Consider the following 15780-nt stretch of genomic DNA (forward strand, 5'->3'; position numbering starts at 1 on the left):
AGTTAAATAAGCAGGGTGACAATATACAGCCTTAACGTACTCCTTTTCCTATTTGGAACCAGTCTGTTGTTCCATGTCCAGTTCTAACTGTTGCTTTCTGACCTGCATATAGGTTTCTCAACAGGCAGGTCAGGTGGTCTGGTATTCCCATCTCTTCCAGAATTTTCCATAGTTTATTGTGAGCCACACAGTCAAAGGCTTTGGCATAGTCAATAAAGCAGAAATAGATGTTTTTCTGGAACTCTCTTGCTTTTTCCATGATCCAGCAGATGTTGGCAATTTGATCTCTGGTTCCTCTGCCTTGTCTAAAACCAGCTTGAACGTCAGGAAGTTCATGGTTCATGTATTGCTGAAGCCTGGATTGGAGAATCTTGAGCATTATTTTACTAGTGTGTGAGATGAGGGCAATTGTGCGGTAGTTTGAGCATTCTTGGCATTGCCTTTCTTTGGGATTGGAATGAAAACTGACCTTTTCCAGTCCTGTAGCCACTGCTGAGTTTTCCAAATTTGCTGGCATATTGAGTGCAGCACTTTCACAGCATCATCTTTCAGGATTTGAAATAGCTCCACTGGAATTCCATCACCTACACTAGCTTTGTTCGTAGTCATGCTTTCTAAGGCCCACTTGACTTCACATTCCAGGATGTCTGGCTCTACGTCAGTGATCACACCATCGTGATTATCTGGGTCGTGAAGATCTTTTTTGTACAGTTCTTCTGTGTATTCTTGCCACCTCTTCTTAATATCTTCTGCTTCTGTTAGGTCCATACCATTTCTGTCCTTTATCGAGCCCATCTTTGCATGAAATGTCCCCTTGGTATCTCTAATTTTCTTGAAGAGATCTCTAGTCTTTCCCATTCTGTTGTTTTCCTCTATTTCTTTGCATTGATCACTGAGGAAGGCTTTCTTATCTCTTCTTGCTATTCTTTGGAACTCTGCATTCAGATGCTTATATCTTTCCATTTCTCCTTTGCTTTTCACTTCTCTTCTTTTCACAGCGATTTGTAAGGCCTCCCCAGATAGCCATTTTGCTTTTTTGCATTTCTTTTCCATGGGGATGGTCTTGATCCCTGTCTCCTGGACAATGTCACGAACCTCATTCCATAGTTCATCAGGCACTCTATCAGATCTAGGCCCTTAAATCTATTTCTCACTCCACTGTATAATGATAAGGGATTTGATTTAGGTCATACCTGAATGGTCTAGTGGTTTTCCCTACTTTCTTCAATTTAAGTCTGAATTTGGCAATAAGGAGTTCATGATCTGAGCCACAGTCAGCCCAAGTAAGATGGTAGGTGTTGCAAGAGGACATCAGAGGGCAAACACACTGAAACCATACTCACAGAAAACTAGTCAATTTAATCACACTAGGACCACAGCCTTGTCTAACTCAATGAAAGTAAGCCATGCCCGTGGGGCAACCCAAGACGGGCGGGTCATGGCGGAGATATCTGACACAATGTCGTCCACTGAAGAAGGGAATGGCAAACCACTTCACTATTCATGCCTTGAGAACCCCATGAACAGTATGAAAAGGGAAAATGATAGGATACTGAAAGAGGAACTCCCCAGGTCAGTAGGTGCCCAATATGCTACTGGAGATCAGTGGAGAAATAACTCCAGAAAGAATGAAGGGATGGAGCCAAAGCAAAAAGAATACCCAGCTGTGGATGTGACTGGTGATAGAAGCAAGGTCCAATGCTGTAAAGAGGAATATTGCATAGGAACCTGGAATGTCAGGTCCATTAATCAAGGCAAATTGGAAGTGGTCAAACAAGAGATGGCAAGAGTGAATGTCGACATTCTAGGAATCAGCGAACTCAAATGGACTGGAATGGGTGAATTTAATAACTCAGATGACCATTATATCTACTACTGCGGGCAGGAATCCCTCAGAAGAAATGGAGTAGCTATCATGGTCAACCAAAGAGTCAGAAATGCAGTACTTGGATGCAATCTCAAAAACGACTGAATGATCTCTGTTCATTTCCAAGGCAAACCATTCAATATCACAAGTATCAATATCACAAGTCTATGCCCCTACCAGTAACACTGAAGAAGCTGAATGGTTCTATGAAGACCTACAAGACCTTTTAGAACTAACACCCAAAAAAGATGTCCTTTTCATTATAGGGGACTGGAATGCAAAAGTAGGAAGTCAAGAAACACTTGGAATAACAGGCAAATTTGGCCTTGGAATACGGAATGAAGCAGGGCAAAGACTAATAGAGTTTTGCCAAGAAAATGCACTGGTCGTATCAAACACCCTCTTCCAACAACACAAGAGAAGACTCTATACATGGATATCACCAGATGGTCAACACCGAAATCAGATCGATTATATTCTTTGCAGCCAAAGATGGAGAAGCTCTATACAGTCAGCAAAAACAAGACCAGGAGCTGACTGTGGCTCAGATCATGAACTCCTTATTGCCAAATTCAGACTTAAATTATCAAGCATACAGCCTCTTAAAAGATTCTTTTATCTTAGTAGATAGGTATGATTCATGCTCCAGAAGACTTCTCTAGTGGTTAAGCCACGTAAAACGCTTGGTTAACTGATACATCACAACATTAAATTTTATGCATGGTATCTAAAATCCCATGTAATCACAGCAAATGATGATAAGGTTCTAGGGTCTACTTATGAACTAGAGAAGTCTTCCTGACTGAGGGATCAAACAGATCCCCTGGAGAATATTTACCTATATATTTCGCTAGATTACATAGAATTTTAGATACTGTGCATGAAGTTTCATGCTGTGATGTATTAGTTAACCAAGTGTTTGACATGGATTAAACACTACAGAAGTCTTCTGAATCATATCTATTTACTAAGATAAAAGAATCCTTTAGGAGGCTGTGTGCTTCATAAAGCTAGGGACCATATCTTTATAAGGTATATTCATGGGCCTGAAACTCAGGAGGCAACTAGTAAAAGTTGGTTGTAGACCTCCATAATCGACTGGCCTTTTCACTGACTTTCTCTGTAACCTTGGAAGACTCTAGAATGAACCTGGCATTAAGGGCTTCCCTGGTAGCTCAGTTGGTAAAGAACCTGCCTGCAGTGCAGGAGACCCAGGTTTGATCCCTGGGTCAGGAAGATTCCCTGGAGAAGGAAATGGCAAACCATTCCTGTATCCTTGCCTGGAAAATCCCATGGACAGAAGAGCCTGGTGGGCTGCAAACCATTCCTGTATCCTTGCCTGGAAAATCCCATGGACAGAAGAGCCTGGTGGGCTGCAGTCCATGGGTTGCAAAGAGTTAGGCACGACTGAGCGACTAACACTTTCATAGGTAAATATATGTTTTCTGTTATGCAAATGGATTCTATCAGTATATAAAATCATTTATTTCATTTTAGATTTTAAAAATGCACTTAACCAACAAACAAAAGTATACTATTTTTGAATTTAAAAAGTCAGCTTCTGGCGCAATCCACTATTATGACCAAAGGTGAGATTCTTTGCTAAGAAATAAATATCTTACTGACTACCTCATTTTTATGCCCAGACCCCATTTTTATTAACGCACAGATTTGTAATACACCATGAACCTTTTTTTAATTGAATTACAGTGACTTCATACTCTTTTTTTGGCTGCACTGGGTCTTTGTTGCTTTGTGTGGGCTTTCTCTAGTTGCATGAGCAGGGGCTACTCTGCTGCAGTGTGCAGTCTTCTCATCGCGGCAGCTTCTCTTACTGCGGAGCACAGGCTCTAGGTGTGAGGGCTTCGTAGCTGCAGCACTCAGGCTCAGTAGTTGTAGCTCGGGTTCTAGAGTGCAGGCTCAGTAGCTGTGGCAGGTGGGCTTAGTTGTTCTGCAACATGTGGGATCTTCCTGGACCAAGGATCAAACCCGTGTCCCCTACATTGGCAGGCAAATTCCTATCCACTGTGCCACCAAGGAAATTCCCGTGTTCTTTTAAATATGAGCATTTTGCTGGTTAGAGGTTAAGATTTCCTTGGTTCTTTATTCATTTTAAATCTTTAATTTATCCTGACCTTAGATTGTATCATCATTTCTCATTAAGGGAGAAAGTAGTTACTGTGATGCTACTGAGGTTTAAGTATATCTAATTTTAAAAGACCTAAATGAGATATTTTTTAAAATAAGAAAAGTATTAATGTCATATTTCTTCTAGATATTATAATATCCCAGATTATTTTCTGAGTGGTATGTAATTAGGTGCCTACTACCTCCTTTGATTATTTTTGCTCTTTATCTTCTAAGTGGTATAGCGTTAGGTAAACTTACATAATCTAAAACTTACTTAGTCATATTTAGTCCAAATTTTACTTCAAGGAACTTCAGCATATGTCCATTTTCTTTGTGTGGGACAAACATCTGGAGGATAAAAACACTAGTTAGAATTATTAGTTGTAGAACTATTAGTTATGCTTATAACAATATGCTTTTGTCCAATACTAGAACTAGAAAACATAGCAAGATTATGAAACAAAAAATGTGAATTAAAAATGCATGGTATAACTATGAAGCAAGGAGATTTATTGGCATAAGTCAATCACATTACCTTATAGTTAAGCATAAAAGTATAATGGGGTGGTAAGAAAATTTTAACCTTTTTCCACCTAGCATAAACAACTTACCCACTCTTGTGAATGTCTTTTACTCATCTGAATTTATTCTACATATTACTTAATGCTAATTTGGGTAATGATGACATTTTAAATTAAATGAAAAATAAAGTAGAATTTTTAAAAGTATATATAGAAAAAATTCAGAATCCTATTTTCCCACCTAATATACTAGGTATGATTACTGTTCAACTAAAAATATTACTGTATAAACTCTATTGTTATCCCATTATTCTCATTAAAATTAAATTATTCAAATTGCTTTACTACATGAATCTCCAACACAGAGTTACTTACCTTCATTATAATATTCAATGTCACTGTCAGAGTACACACCAAGTAAAAATTAATCACTTTCATTATTTTAGCCACAAAAGTTCCTTTCTTCACATTCAGCTATGGGGAGGAGGAACCATATGAACAAATAAGTGAGATTTTTTAAAAAAATTAACAATTTAAAAATTCACCCCAAGAATGATAGTCAATTCTACTTACCTGAAGGCACTTAGCAAGCATTAAGGCTACTACTAAACTTAATAAAGGAGACACCAATAAAGCTGAATTCTCAAACTGCAGTAAATATCCCAGAAAGAGAGAAAATATATAGATTTTATAAACTTCATGAACCTGTTGGGACAAAAATGAGAATAAAATGAATTTTACTGTACATTTTTTTCATTTGATAAAATTTGACTACAATTATAAAGTAAATGCTCTACTATAATTTTGGACAGTGTTGTACAACCATTCAATTTGTACTTTTATTGTCATGGAATATAGTTCTTTCTTTTTAGAAAGAACTCTCCAGAAACAAAGTAAAAAGCTTTGAAATCATGGATGTCTAAATCAAACTAAAAGAACCTTTTTTAATCCCAGGCTCTGACTTCATTTCACTTGGTTTGTCTTGTCCACCTGAGCAACATCAAGCTATGTAAGTAAAAAATCGTAATCTTTAGCAGTAGTCCCCAAAACCTGCCCAAGGAAAATATATTGCCATGAAATACGGCACCAGCGAAAAGTATTTTTGTACTTGGTCCATTTAACAGTGACAATAAGAAAGCTAAATTTAATTTCCTAATAGAAGACCTCCTAGTTCTTCTAGAAAGTTATGTCTTACTAGGTTTCTTTTCTAAACTTCAATAGTATAACTTAATCTACCATAAAATAGATTCCTTTTATTGAATAGAAAGGGGAGAACTAAGACAAAATATAGACATTAGTTGGGGTGAGGGGGAGGAATCAAAAGGTAGAGTGATCTTAAAAAAAAACACAGAAAGAAAAAACATCCCTAAAAGGCCAGAGCCATTTTTTAAAAAAATACCTCACTGTTGGGAGACTGACATAGTCACAAGGAGAGGGCTCTACTGATTTTCTGGGTGCTAGTAATATCCTATTTTTTCATTTTGGCTGCTGGTTCTCTTAGTCCAAACCTATGCCTCTATCCCAGATTCATAATGCTGGGGCCAACCTTATCATCTATATTTCTCCTTTTCCATTTGGCTCCCTATTAAGTTCTGCCAATCTGTGTTCCTGAGAGGTAAGGTTGGAGGACAGAGCAGGGATGTATTCCTTCCTGTGGCCTGCAGTTCCTGGGTGGATCACCTTAGCAAGGCTTCTTCACGCCAACGGAGTAATTCCTTCCTGTAACAGCAGTTCCATGCAGCTGCAGTTTTCTTAAGCTTCAAGAATCAGCTTTATCATGTCTTCTTACCCCAGAGACCATGGGATCAGCTGGCCACAGTACCATTCTCAGAAGTCTGGGTCCCTTTTCCAGAGAGCCCTTCTTTCCAGTACAGAGATACCAGCAAAGTGGAGCAGTGGCTCTTTATCAGAGGTCTATTTCAGCTCCATGGGGGTCCCTCCTCTAAACTTCTAAGTTTTAATAATTTCCAGTTCTTCCACAGCTTCTAGGGTGGTAGCTGCTTCCTGAAGCTTTACCTCTGTAATACTTTTAGGTACTTATTACCCTTTCACTTAACAAGTTAACAACTTTATACTTGGTTAATGATTATTTAAATAACCTAATCACCAGGATTCTGGACCAAGTGGAAGAAAAAGGATGAGCATGAAGATTCCCAAATTTCTAGATAAGACAATATATTAAAAACTCAATAAATGTTTATAAATAAGGAAAAGAAAGATAACAAAGCAAAAAAATAAAAAGATAAACAAAGGAACTGAATGTCTACGGGAAACTACTGCTGACAGGAGTATAATCAATATAACTCTTCTGGGGAAAGGCTTGGTATCTCTAGTTAGATTGAATATGCACTATCCTTTGGCTTCTAATTCCACTATGAGGTATATCTTCTAGAAAAATCTTCTGAGCAGGGTGATATGTATATGAATGCTTATAGCAGCACTGGTCATATGAACAATAAACTGGAAAAAAGCTGAAATGTTATTTAGCGGCAGAATATATTAATAAATAAAAATGAATGAAATATAGCTCTATATATCACCATGGATGAATCTCAAAAGCAAATCAGGCAAAAGTAAACAATACATTATAATTTAACAACGTATTTTTAGGAATACATAGATAGGTGGTAAAAAAAAATAAAAAGAAGGAAAGGATTAACAAAATTCAGGACAGTTAGCCTCTGTTGGAGAGGGAGCAGGATATGACTGGGAAAAAGGGACTTTCAGGGTTTTGAAATGCTCCAATTCTTGGCCTGGGTGTTCAATTACTCATATTTTTTCTATACACTATATGTGTGCTCAGTTGCTCAGTCATGTCCAACTCTTTGTGACCCCTTGGCCTGGATACTCAGCCCATGGGATATATATAGCATACATAGACTCTTTTGAACATGTCCTATATTTTACTTTTTTTTTTTTAAGAAACAGGGAAGATGGAGAAATGGCTAGAAATAGAGAGGAAGCACAGGGGTGACTTTGGTTAAACAGCCCAGGCTTAAGGGACTCTCAAAGTGCTTCTAAAAGGACTAGGGAAGAATGAGTTTAACAACCTTTTAAGTAGAAGTATAAATCAGAGCCTATTAAAGCATTTCAAAATAAGTTTAAAAGCTAAATGGTTTTTATACAACCTTATAAACACTAGATTTAAAATTCTGCAGATTTAAAGTCATAATTTTGAAATGCCATTAATACCTTGTCACTCTGCTCCAGTGAAAAACTATCTAGCAAGAAGAGAGATATTGCTTGAAGAAACAAGAGATAGTGGCTGTACTCCCACACCATCATAAAGGTGTAAGTTGAAGCACTCATCAACAAGTAGCAAAACCTCTAGGGAAAAGAAAAGCAAGAAATTAGTGTTAACAGCTTTGTTACTATACAAACCCATAAGGTTGTTACCTGAACTTCTGCAGCCCTTACTGGTTCTATTTTAAAGCAACTCTTAAAACTTTTTTTAAAAATCACATAATTATGATTAAATCTTTACATAAACAATAAGATCTTAAATCAAACGTTTTACAAAGAAATCAACCACTTGCCCTTCATGTTCAACATCATATTGAGAACCTCAGAAAGATAAAAAAAAGAAAAGAAGAAAATTCAGTAAAATTTTCTTTCATTCTAAGAGATAAGGTAGTAAGTATTTTTAAATGGTGGCTTTTACTAGACTTGACTGCTGGGTGGTCACTACTACTGATTCAGGTTGATTCAGGCGCAAATCTTCTTTCAAACACACACACACACACACACACACACAATGTGTATGTATAGGGTGAATTCAAGGGGAAGCAAACATAATGGAATGACAGTTTATATATATATATATATATGTATGTATGTATCTATTTGGTTTCTAAATTTTAGTGAAGAACTCATACAAAATTGGGCTTTCCAGGTGGCTCGGTGGTAAAGAATGCACCTGCCAATGCAGAAGATACAGTTTCAACCCCTGGGTCAGGAAGTTCCCCTGGAGAAGGAAATGGCAACCCACTCCAGTATTCTTGCCTGGAGAATCCCACAGATAGAGGAGCCCGGTGGGCCGGGCTACAGTCAATGCGGTCACAAAGAATCAGACACAACAAAAGAGCAACAACATACAAAATACTCCAGATAACTGAATTTTAATCTTTATCTTCCTTGTCCTGATTAATTACTTGGCAGCAACACAATTTGTAACTTTTTTTTTTGCTCTTAGCAACTACACAGGTTATTCTTCAAATATTTTTTGGTGAGATATTTCAAATACATTTTGGAAAAAGGTACCTCAGACGTTACAGTAATCTTGCTTTTGCTTCTTTCAACTATTACAACACCTCCAAGATTTCCAGCTTTTCTATTCACTTTAATTCTCTCCTGAAGAAACTGCTCAAAATCGGCAGCACCCAAGATTCCATCTTCTGCAGGGTGGGTATAGTGAAGTGAAAGTCGCTCAGTTGTTTCTGACTCTTTGCGACCCCACGGACTATACAGTCCACGGAATTCTCCAGGCCAGAATACTGGAGTGGGTAGCCGTTCCCTTCTCCAGGGGATCTTCCCAACCAACCCAGGGATTGAACCCAGGTTTCCTGCATTGCAGGCGGCTTCTTTACCAACTGAACTACGAGGGAAGCCCTACAGGGTGTGTCTAGTCAGGAGTAAACTTCAGGACCTTCTTCTTTCTTTGCTCCCCGATGCTATAAGCTTTTTCACAGGCATCATGGCGGCAGAAAGTGCAGTTTTGTTTTCTTAAAAAATTGAGTTTTAAGCTGAAGGGTTAAGAATACACCACAGTAAAAACTTGCTCTTTTTTAACCGCCATGTTTTTATACAATCCTTAATATTGCTACTGCTTTAATATTTGAATAGATATTTTGCTCTTGTTGTGTACTCTGGAGTACCAGATGTGTGTGTCAGTTGCTTAATTGTGTCCGACTCTTTGTGACCTTATAGACTGTAGCCCACCAGGTTCCTCTTTCCATGGGATTCTCCAGGCAAGAATACTGGAGTAGTTTGCCATTGCCTTCTCCAGCAGATCTTCCCAACCCAGAGATCAAACTCGGATCTCCTGCACTGCAGGGTGGACTGTCTATTATCTGAGCCACCAGTGAAGCCCAGTACCACATGAGTGGTTACACATAATCAAATAACTGCTAAACATAATTTACTTCCTTTACGTTAATATTGAGAGGAAAAAAATGAAAGAGGATGGGAGAGGAGGAGGGAGAAACTCATGGAATACTTTCAAAATACAGAAAAATAATTGCGCTTAAATAAAAAAGGAGAAAAATATGTAAACAAAAATAGGAGTATAAGCTATTCTTATATCCCTACAAAAAGCACTAGGTCTTTGGTAAACAATAATGAACTGAAGGGAAATATACTTTTCACTGTGTATCTATCCACTTACACTGATATTTTTTTTTTTTTACCATCTGTATAACATAGATGCGGAGAAGGCAATGGCACCCCACTCCAGTACTCTTGCCTGGAAAATCCCATGGATGGAGGAGCCTGGTAGGCTGCAGTCCAGGCTGCAGTCCATGGGGTCGCTACCAGTCGAAAACGACTGAGCGACTTCACTTTCACTTTTCACTCTCATGCATTGGAGAAGGAAATGGCAACCCACTCCAGTGTTCTTGCCTGGAGAATCCCAGGGACGGGGGAGCCTGGTGGGCTGCCGTCTATGTGGTCGCACAGAGTCGGACACGACTGAAGCGACTTAGCAGCAGCAGCATAACGTAGATGTATTTATTACTTTTTAAATGTATGTATTTTATTATTATTATATATATGAGGGCATTTCGGCTGCACTGGGTTCCCGCGGCCTCTGCACAGGCCTCCTCTGCAGTGAGCCGGGGCTGCTCTCGAGCTGCAATGCACAGGCATCTCTTCGTGGTGGTCTCCCTTCTCACAGCACACGGGCTCTACAGCACAGGCTCAGCAGCTGTGGTGCACGGGCTTAGTCGCCCCGCACTGTGTGGAATCTTCCTGGACCAGGGACTGAACCTGTATCCTCTGCCTTGGCAGGTGGACTCTTAACCACTGGACCACCAGGGAAGTCCTTTTTTAATTAAAACAATTTTTTAAAGTACTAGGAAGAATACACAACATGGCAATGAAACAATGATATTCACAAAAATATAGAATATGGTATAGAAGGGAAAAATAAATTTACACTTTATTCTACCTCTTCTGAAACACCTTTTAAAATAAATAATTTTATTTTTTTTTTAAAGAAACTTTTCTGACATGGGCTATTTCTTAAAATGTTTATTATTAGTAATATACTTCCTGATGATTTTTTTCATTTTTGTTTACTTTTTTTGGCTGTACTGGGTCTTTGTGGCTGTGTGTGGGCTTTCTCTGGTTTCAGAGAATGGTGGCTGCTCTTCCTTGCGGAGTCTGGGCGTCTCATTGTAGTAGTTTCTCTTGTTGCAGCATTCAGGCTCTCAGGTGCACAGGCCTGGTTGTTCCAAGGCATGCGGGATCTTTCTGGACCAAGGATCAAACCCGTGTCCCTTGCTTGGCAGGCAGATTCTTAACCACTAGACCACAAGGGAAACCCTGATGTGGACTATTTTTAAAGTCTTTTATTGAATTTGTTACAATATTGCTTGTGTTTTGTATTTTCATTTTTTTGGCAGCAAAGTACGTGGGATCTTAGCTCCCAGACCATGCACCCTGACTTGGAAGGTGAAGTCTAAACCACTGTACCACCAGCGAAGTTCCAGAAGAATGATTTTATTAAAAATCATTTTATCTTTGATAGGGAATTCCCTGGCAGTCTAGTGGTTAGGACTTCACTACCACTAAAGAAGGCACGGGTTTCATCCCTGCTAAGGAACCTAAGATGCCTTGAGGCATGGCCAAAAAAAACCCAACACATCTTTTTTTGTGGCAACAAAATTTTCACTTTAATTCAAAATAATGGTAAATATAAAGAAGCTTAGGCAGTTCATTTTGCTATGTTACACTTTTAAATAAAAACTGAAGAACTATTCTTCCCTAGAAGGCTGCACAATCTAACAGGAAAACATTCAATTAAAGACTTCCTATTATAGAAAATATTCCTCCTTAGAAAGGTCTTTACACAAGCCCAGCAAAAGAAAAATTACAAATCTCAAATGTGTTATTATTTTAGGTAAAAAAAGGAAATTCTAGTACTACAGAAAATGAAATAAAGTTTGCTATGCTCAGGACATCTGACATCCCTGAAAGAATAGAGTATTTTTCAGAGATTTCACAAAGGAACCTTAAGCGAATCCTATTTCCTAGCCAACCAGGTTCCTGTAGTCAGTCCCTTTTTCAGGCTGAGAATTCTTAATCCAAGACAGGCAGACAATCAAAAGATTACTACATTGAAGTCAAGTTCAATATAATTGGTTGCCTTTTATAATCGTATTTATTTTATTTTATGCATTTAAAATCATTATTCTGAGATGGAGTATCTAAGCTTCACCTGATTCCTGAAGGGTTTACAGCAGTAACAACAAAAAAAGTTAAGAATCTAAACCACCCAGGACAGTCTCCTGAAGCTTACCTATACCTCAGTCACAGAAAACATAAAGGCAAACAAAATGTAAAATGTAAATGTAAACAAAATGTGCATTGCTACCATTGCTCTCACTTGCGGTCACTTTCTAACTTCATTAATATTCTTCAACTCGTGATGATTAAAGGCCATGAATGTCCCAAAAGTGAGAGAAATAGAAAAATAATGAAACATTCATTTTCATAATAAAATATTCTTCATATTTGTCAAGTAACTGCACTAAAACAAGTAACATCTCCCTTCTCCTAAATATAATTTACTGTCAGACTACAGAAAAAGTTATAACAAGATTATCATGTAGTAACTAGATTTCACTGAATATAACAACTTTTCATATGAATAGCTTTAAAATTATATACCACATTTGCAATATATCAGAATTGTGACAAATAAATTTGCATCTTACCTCTCCATAAGAATTTAAGTTGCTTTTTAAATAGCCTGTCAGTGCAGCAACTTGGCATGCAAAGTACGGTAGTGCCCAGTTTTCTCTTAAAGGAATGGAGTGTTCAATTCTTGTTGTATCTACCCTAAAATAAACCATAGATGAACAGCAAAAGAGCAAGACGTTGTATTTGTGTAACACTACACTTTTCAAGGCACTTTCACACACATCTCATTGTCCTCCATATCCTGTGAGGTAGGCATGGACAAAGCCATCATTACCTATGCGGCATCTTACAACAAATTCATTGTTTCACTACTACCTGACCTCCCACCCAGGGAAACTCAGTGCTGCTGTGTCTGCTTGATGAATAGATGGGCCTTTGTGAGATTTTGAAAAAGGCATCTCTGCTCGGGGCAAATACAGCCTCATGCTACAACACACAACTTGTTGCAAGTACACTGGAGTTCAACCCCCATCTTCCCTTCCCTTAGAAAAGACATGGTTATCCCTCTCTAGAGGGGTATCTCTAGACATGGTTATCTCTCTAGAGCACAGTGTGCACTATGGAATTAGCAGTTCTTATACTAACTCTTACGTAAAAGGAATAAGAAGCTCAGAGAGGTAGTGACTTAAGTCATTTAGCTAGAAGATGACACAATTAGGATTACAATGCATATCTTCTAATATCTACTTAATACTCCTTCCAGAATTAACATTACAACAGCCCTGTATATGATAGATCTAGAGAGCTCTGAAAATTTCCAGAATCACAAACACAATGTTTTCGGAGGTGCCTCCTAAGTTTCTCCTGTATCAATCTTCATTGCGTGTTGTCTCCTATGCATATCCTCTAACACAACGGACTCCGTTCCTAACAATTAAATTTGGATCTCCATAAATTCAATGGCTATTTCTGCGCCCGCCGCCCCCCACACAAACACAATGGTGCTACTGCTTTAAAATACTTCATGAAAATTGCTGCATAATTCTCCTAATGGAGACAAACATGTTTGCATTTATTTTGGTTCAATCAAACTGCGGTACAGGGACTTCCCTGGTGGCAGAGCGGTTAAGAATCCACCTGCCAATCCAGGGGACAGGGGTTCAATCCCTGGTCCGGGAAGATGCCATATGCTGCAGAGCAACTAAACCCGTGCACCTCAACTACTGAGCCTGTGAGCCTCAACTACCAAGCCCGAGTGCTGTCAGGGCCCCGAGCAACTACTGAGCCTGTGGGCTGCAAGGACTGAAGCCCACATGCCTAGAGTCTGTGCTCTGCAACTAGAGAAGCCACCACAAAGAGAAGCCCAAGCACCGCAATGAAAAGGAACCCCCTCTCCACGCAAATAGAGAAAAGCCGTACAAAGCAATAAAGACCCAGCACAGCCATAAAAAAGTAAGTAAAATTATTTCTTTTAAAATTGTGGTACAGGGAATTCCAGGTAAGAGAAACCCAAGTAAGACGGTAGGTGTTGCAAGAGGGCATCAGAGGGCAGACACACTGAAACCATACTCACAGAAAACTAGTCAATCTAATCACACTAGGACCACAGCCTTGTCTAACTCAATGAAACTAAGCCATGCCTGTGGGGCAACCCAAGACGGGCGGATCATGGTGGAGAGATCTGACAAAATGTGGTCCACTGGAGAAGGGAATGGCAAACCACTTCAGTATTCTTGCCTTGAGAACCCCATGAACAGTATGAAAAGGCAAAATGATAGGATACTGAAAGAGGAACTCCCCAGGTCAGTAGGTGCCCAATATACTACTGGAGATCAGTGGAGAAATAACTCCAGAAAGAATGAAGGGATGGAGCCAAAGCAAAAAGAATACCCAGCTGTGGATGTGACTGGTGATAGAAGCAAGGTCCAATGCTGTAAAGAGGAATATTGCATAGGAACCTGGAATGTCAGGTCCATGAATCAAGGCAAAACTGGAAGTGGTCAAACAAGAGATGGCAAGAGTGAATGTCGACATTCTAGGAATCAGCGAACTCAAATGGACTGGAATGGGTGCATTTAATAACTCAGATGACCATTATATCTACTACTGCAGACAGGAATTCCTCAGAAGAAATGGAGTAGCCATCATGGTCAACAAAAGAGTCAGAAATGCAGTACTTGGATGCAATCTCAAAAACGACTGAATGATCTCTGTTCATTTCCAAGGCAAACCATTCAATATCACAGTAATCCAAGTCGATGCCCCTACCAGTAACATGAAGAAGCTGAAGTTGAACGGTTCTATGAAGACCTACAAGACCTTTTAGAACTAACAGCCAAAAAAAGATGTCCTTTTCATTATAGGGGACTGGAATACAAAAGTAGGAAGTCAAGAAACACTTGGAATAACAGGCAAATTTCGCCTTGGAATATGGAATGAAGCAGGGCAAAGACTAATAGAGTTTTGCCAAGAAAATGCACTGGTCCTATCAAACACCCTCTTCCAACAACACAAGAAAAGACTCTACACATGGACATCACCAGATGGTCAACACCGAAATCAGATTGATTATATTCTTTGCAGCTGAAGATGGAGAAGTTCTATACAGTAACAAAAACAAGACCAGGAGCTGACTGTGGCTCAGATCGTGAACTGCTTATTGCCAAATTCAGACTGAAATTGAAGAAAGTAGGGAAAACCACTAGACCATTCAGGTATGACCTTAATCAAATCCCTTATCATTATACAGTGGAAGTGAGAAATAGATTTAAGAGCCTAGATCTGATAGATAGAGTGCCTGATGAACTATGGAATGAGGTTCGTGACACTGTACAGGAGACAGGGATCAAGACCATCCCCATGGAAAAGAAATGCAAAAAAGCAAAATGGCTGTCTGGGGGGCCTTACGAATCGCTGTGAAAAGAAGAGAAGTGAAAAGCAAAGGAGAAAAGGAAAGATATAAACATCTGAATGCAGAGTTCCAAATAGCAGCAAGAAGAGATAAGAAAGCCTTCTTCAGCGATCAATGCAAAGAAATAGAGGAAAACAACAGAATGGGAAAGACTAGAGATCTCTTCAAGAAAATTAGAGATACCAAGGGGACATTTCATGCAAAGATGGGCTCGATAAAGGACAGAAATGGTATGGACCTAACAGAAGCAGAAGATATTAAGAAGAGGTGGCAAGAATACACAGAAGAACTGTACAAAAAAGATCTTCACAACCCAGATAATCACGATGGTGTGATCACTGACGTAGAGCCAGACATCCTGGAATGTGAAGTCAAGTGGGCCTTAGAAAGCATGACTACGAACAAAGCTAGTGGAGGTGATGGAATTCCAGTGGAGCTATTTCAAATCCTGAAAGATGATGCTGTGAAAGTGCTGCACTCAATATGCCCTC

General features: G+C 39.0%; 1 protein-coding gene across 2 annotated transcripts in view; it reads right to left on the reverse strand.

Moving 5' to 3' along the window:
• DPY19L4 (dpy-19-like 4 (C. elegans)) overlaps window positions 1-15780 on the reverse strand; it is a 66909-nt gene that overhangs the window by 25278 nt on the left and 25851 nt on the right. For both annotated transcript variants that reach the window (XM_010833490.1, XM_010833492.1), the window contains 5 exons: window positions 12453-12576; window positions 7711-7845; window positions 5092-5223; window positions 4894-4992; window positions 4272-4345 (listed from right to left, as the gene is read on the reverse strand). In XM_010833490.1, coding sequence (XP_010831792.1) covers window positions 4272-4345; window positions 4894-4992; window positions 5092-5223; window positions 7711-7845; window positions 12453-12576 — 564 coding nt within the window. The remainder of the gene's footprint in view (window positions 1-4271; window positions 4346-4893; window positions 4993-5091; window positions 5224-7710; window positions 7846-12452; window positions 12577-15780) is intronic.

This window comes from Bison bison, unplaced genomic scaffold, assembly GCF_000754665.1.
Source record: "Bison bison bison isolate TAMUID 2011002044 unplaced genomic scaffold, Bison_UMD1.0 scf7180017863702, whole genome shotgun sequence".
Lineage (NCBI taxonomy): Eukaryota > Metazoa > Chordata > Mammalia > Artiodactyla > Bovidae > Bison > Bison bison.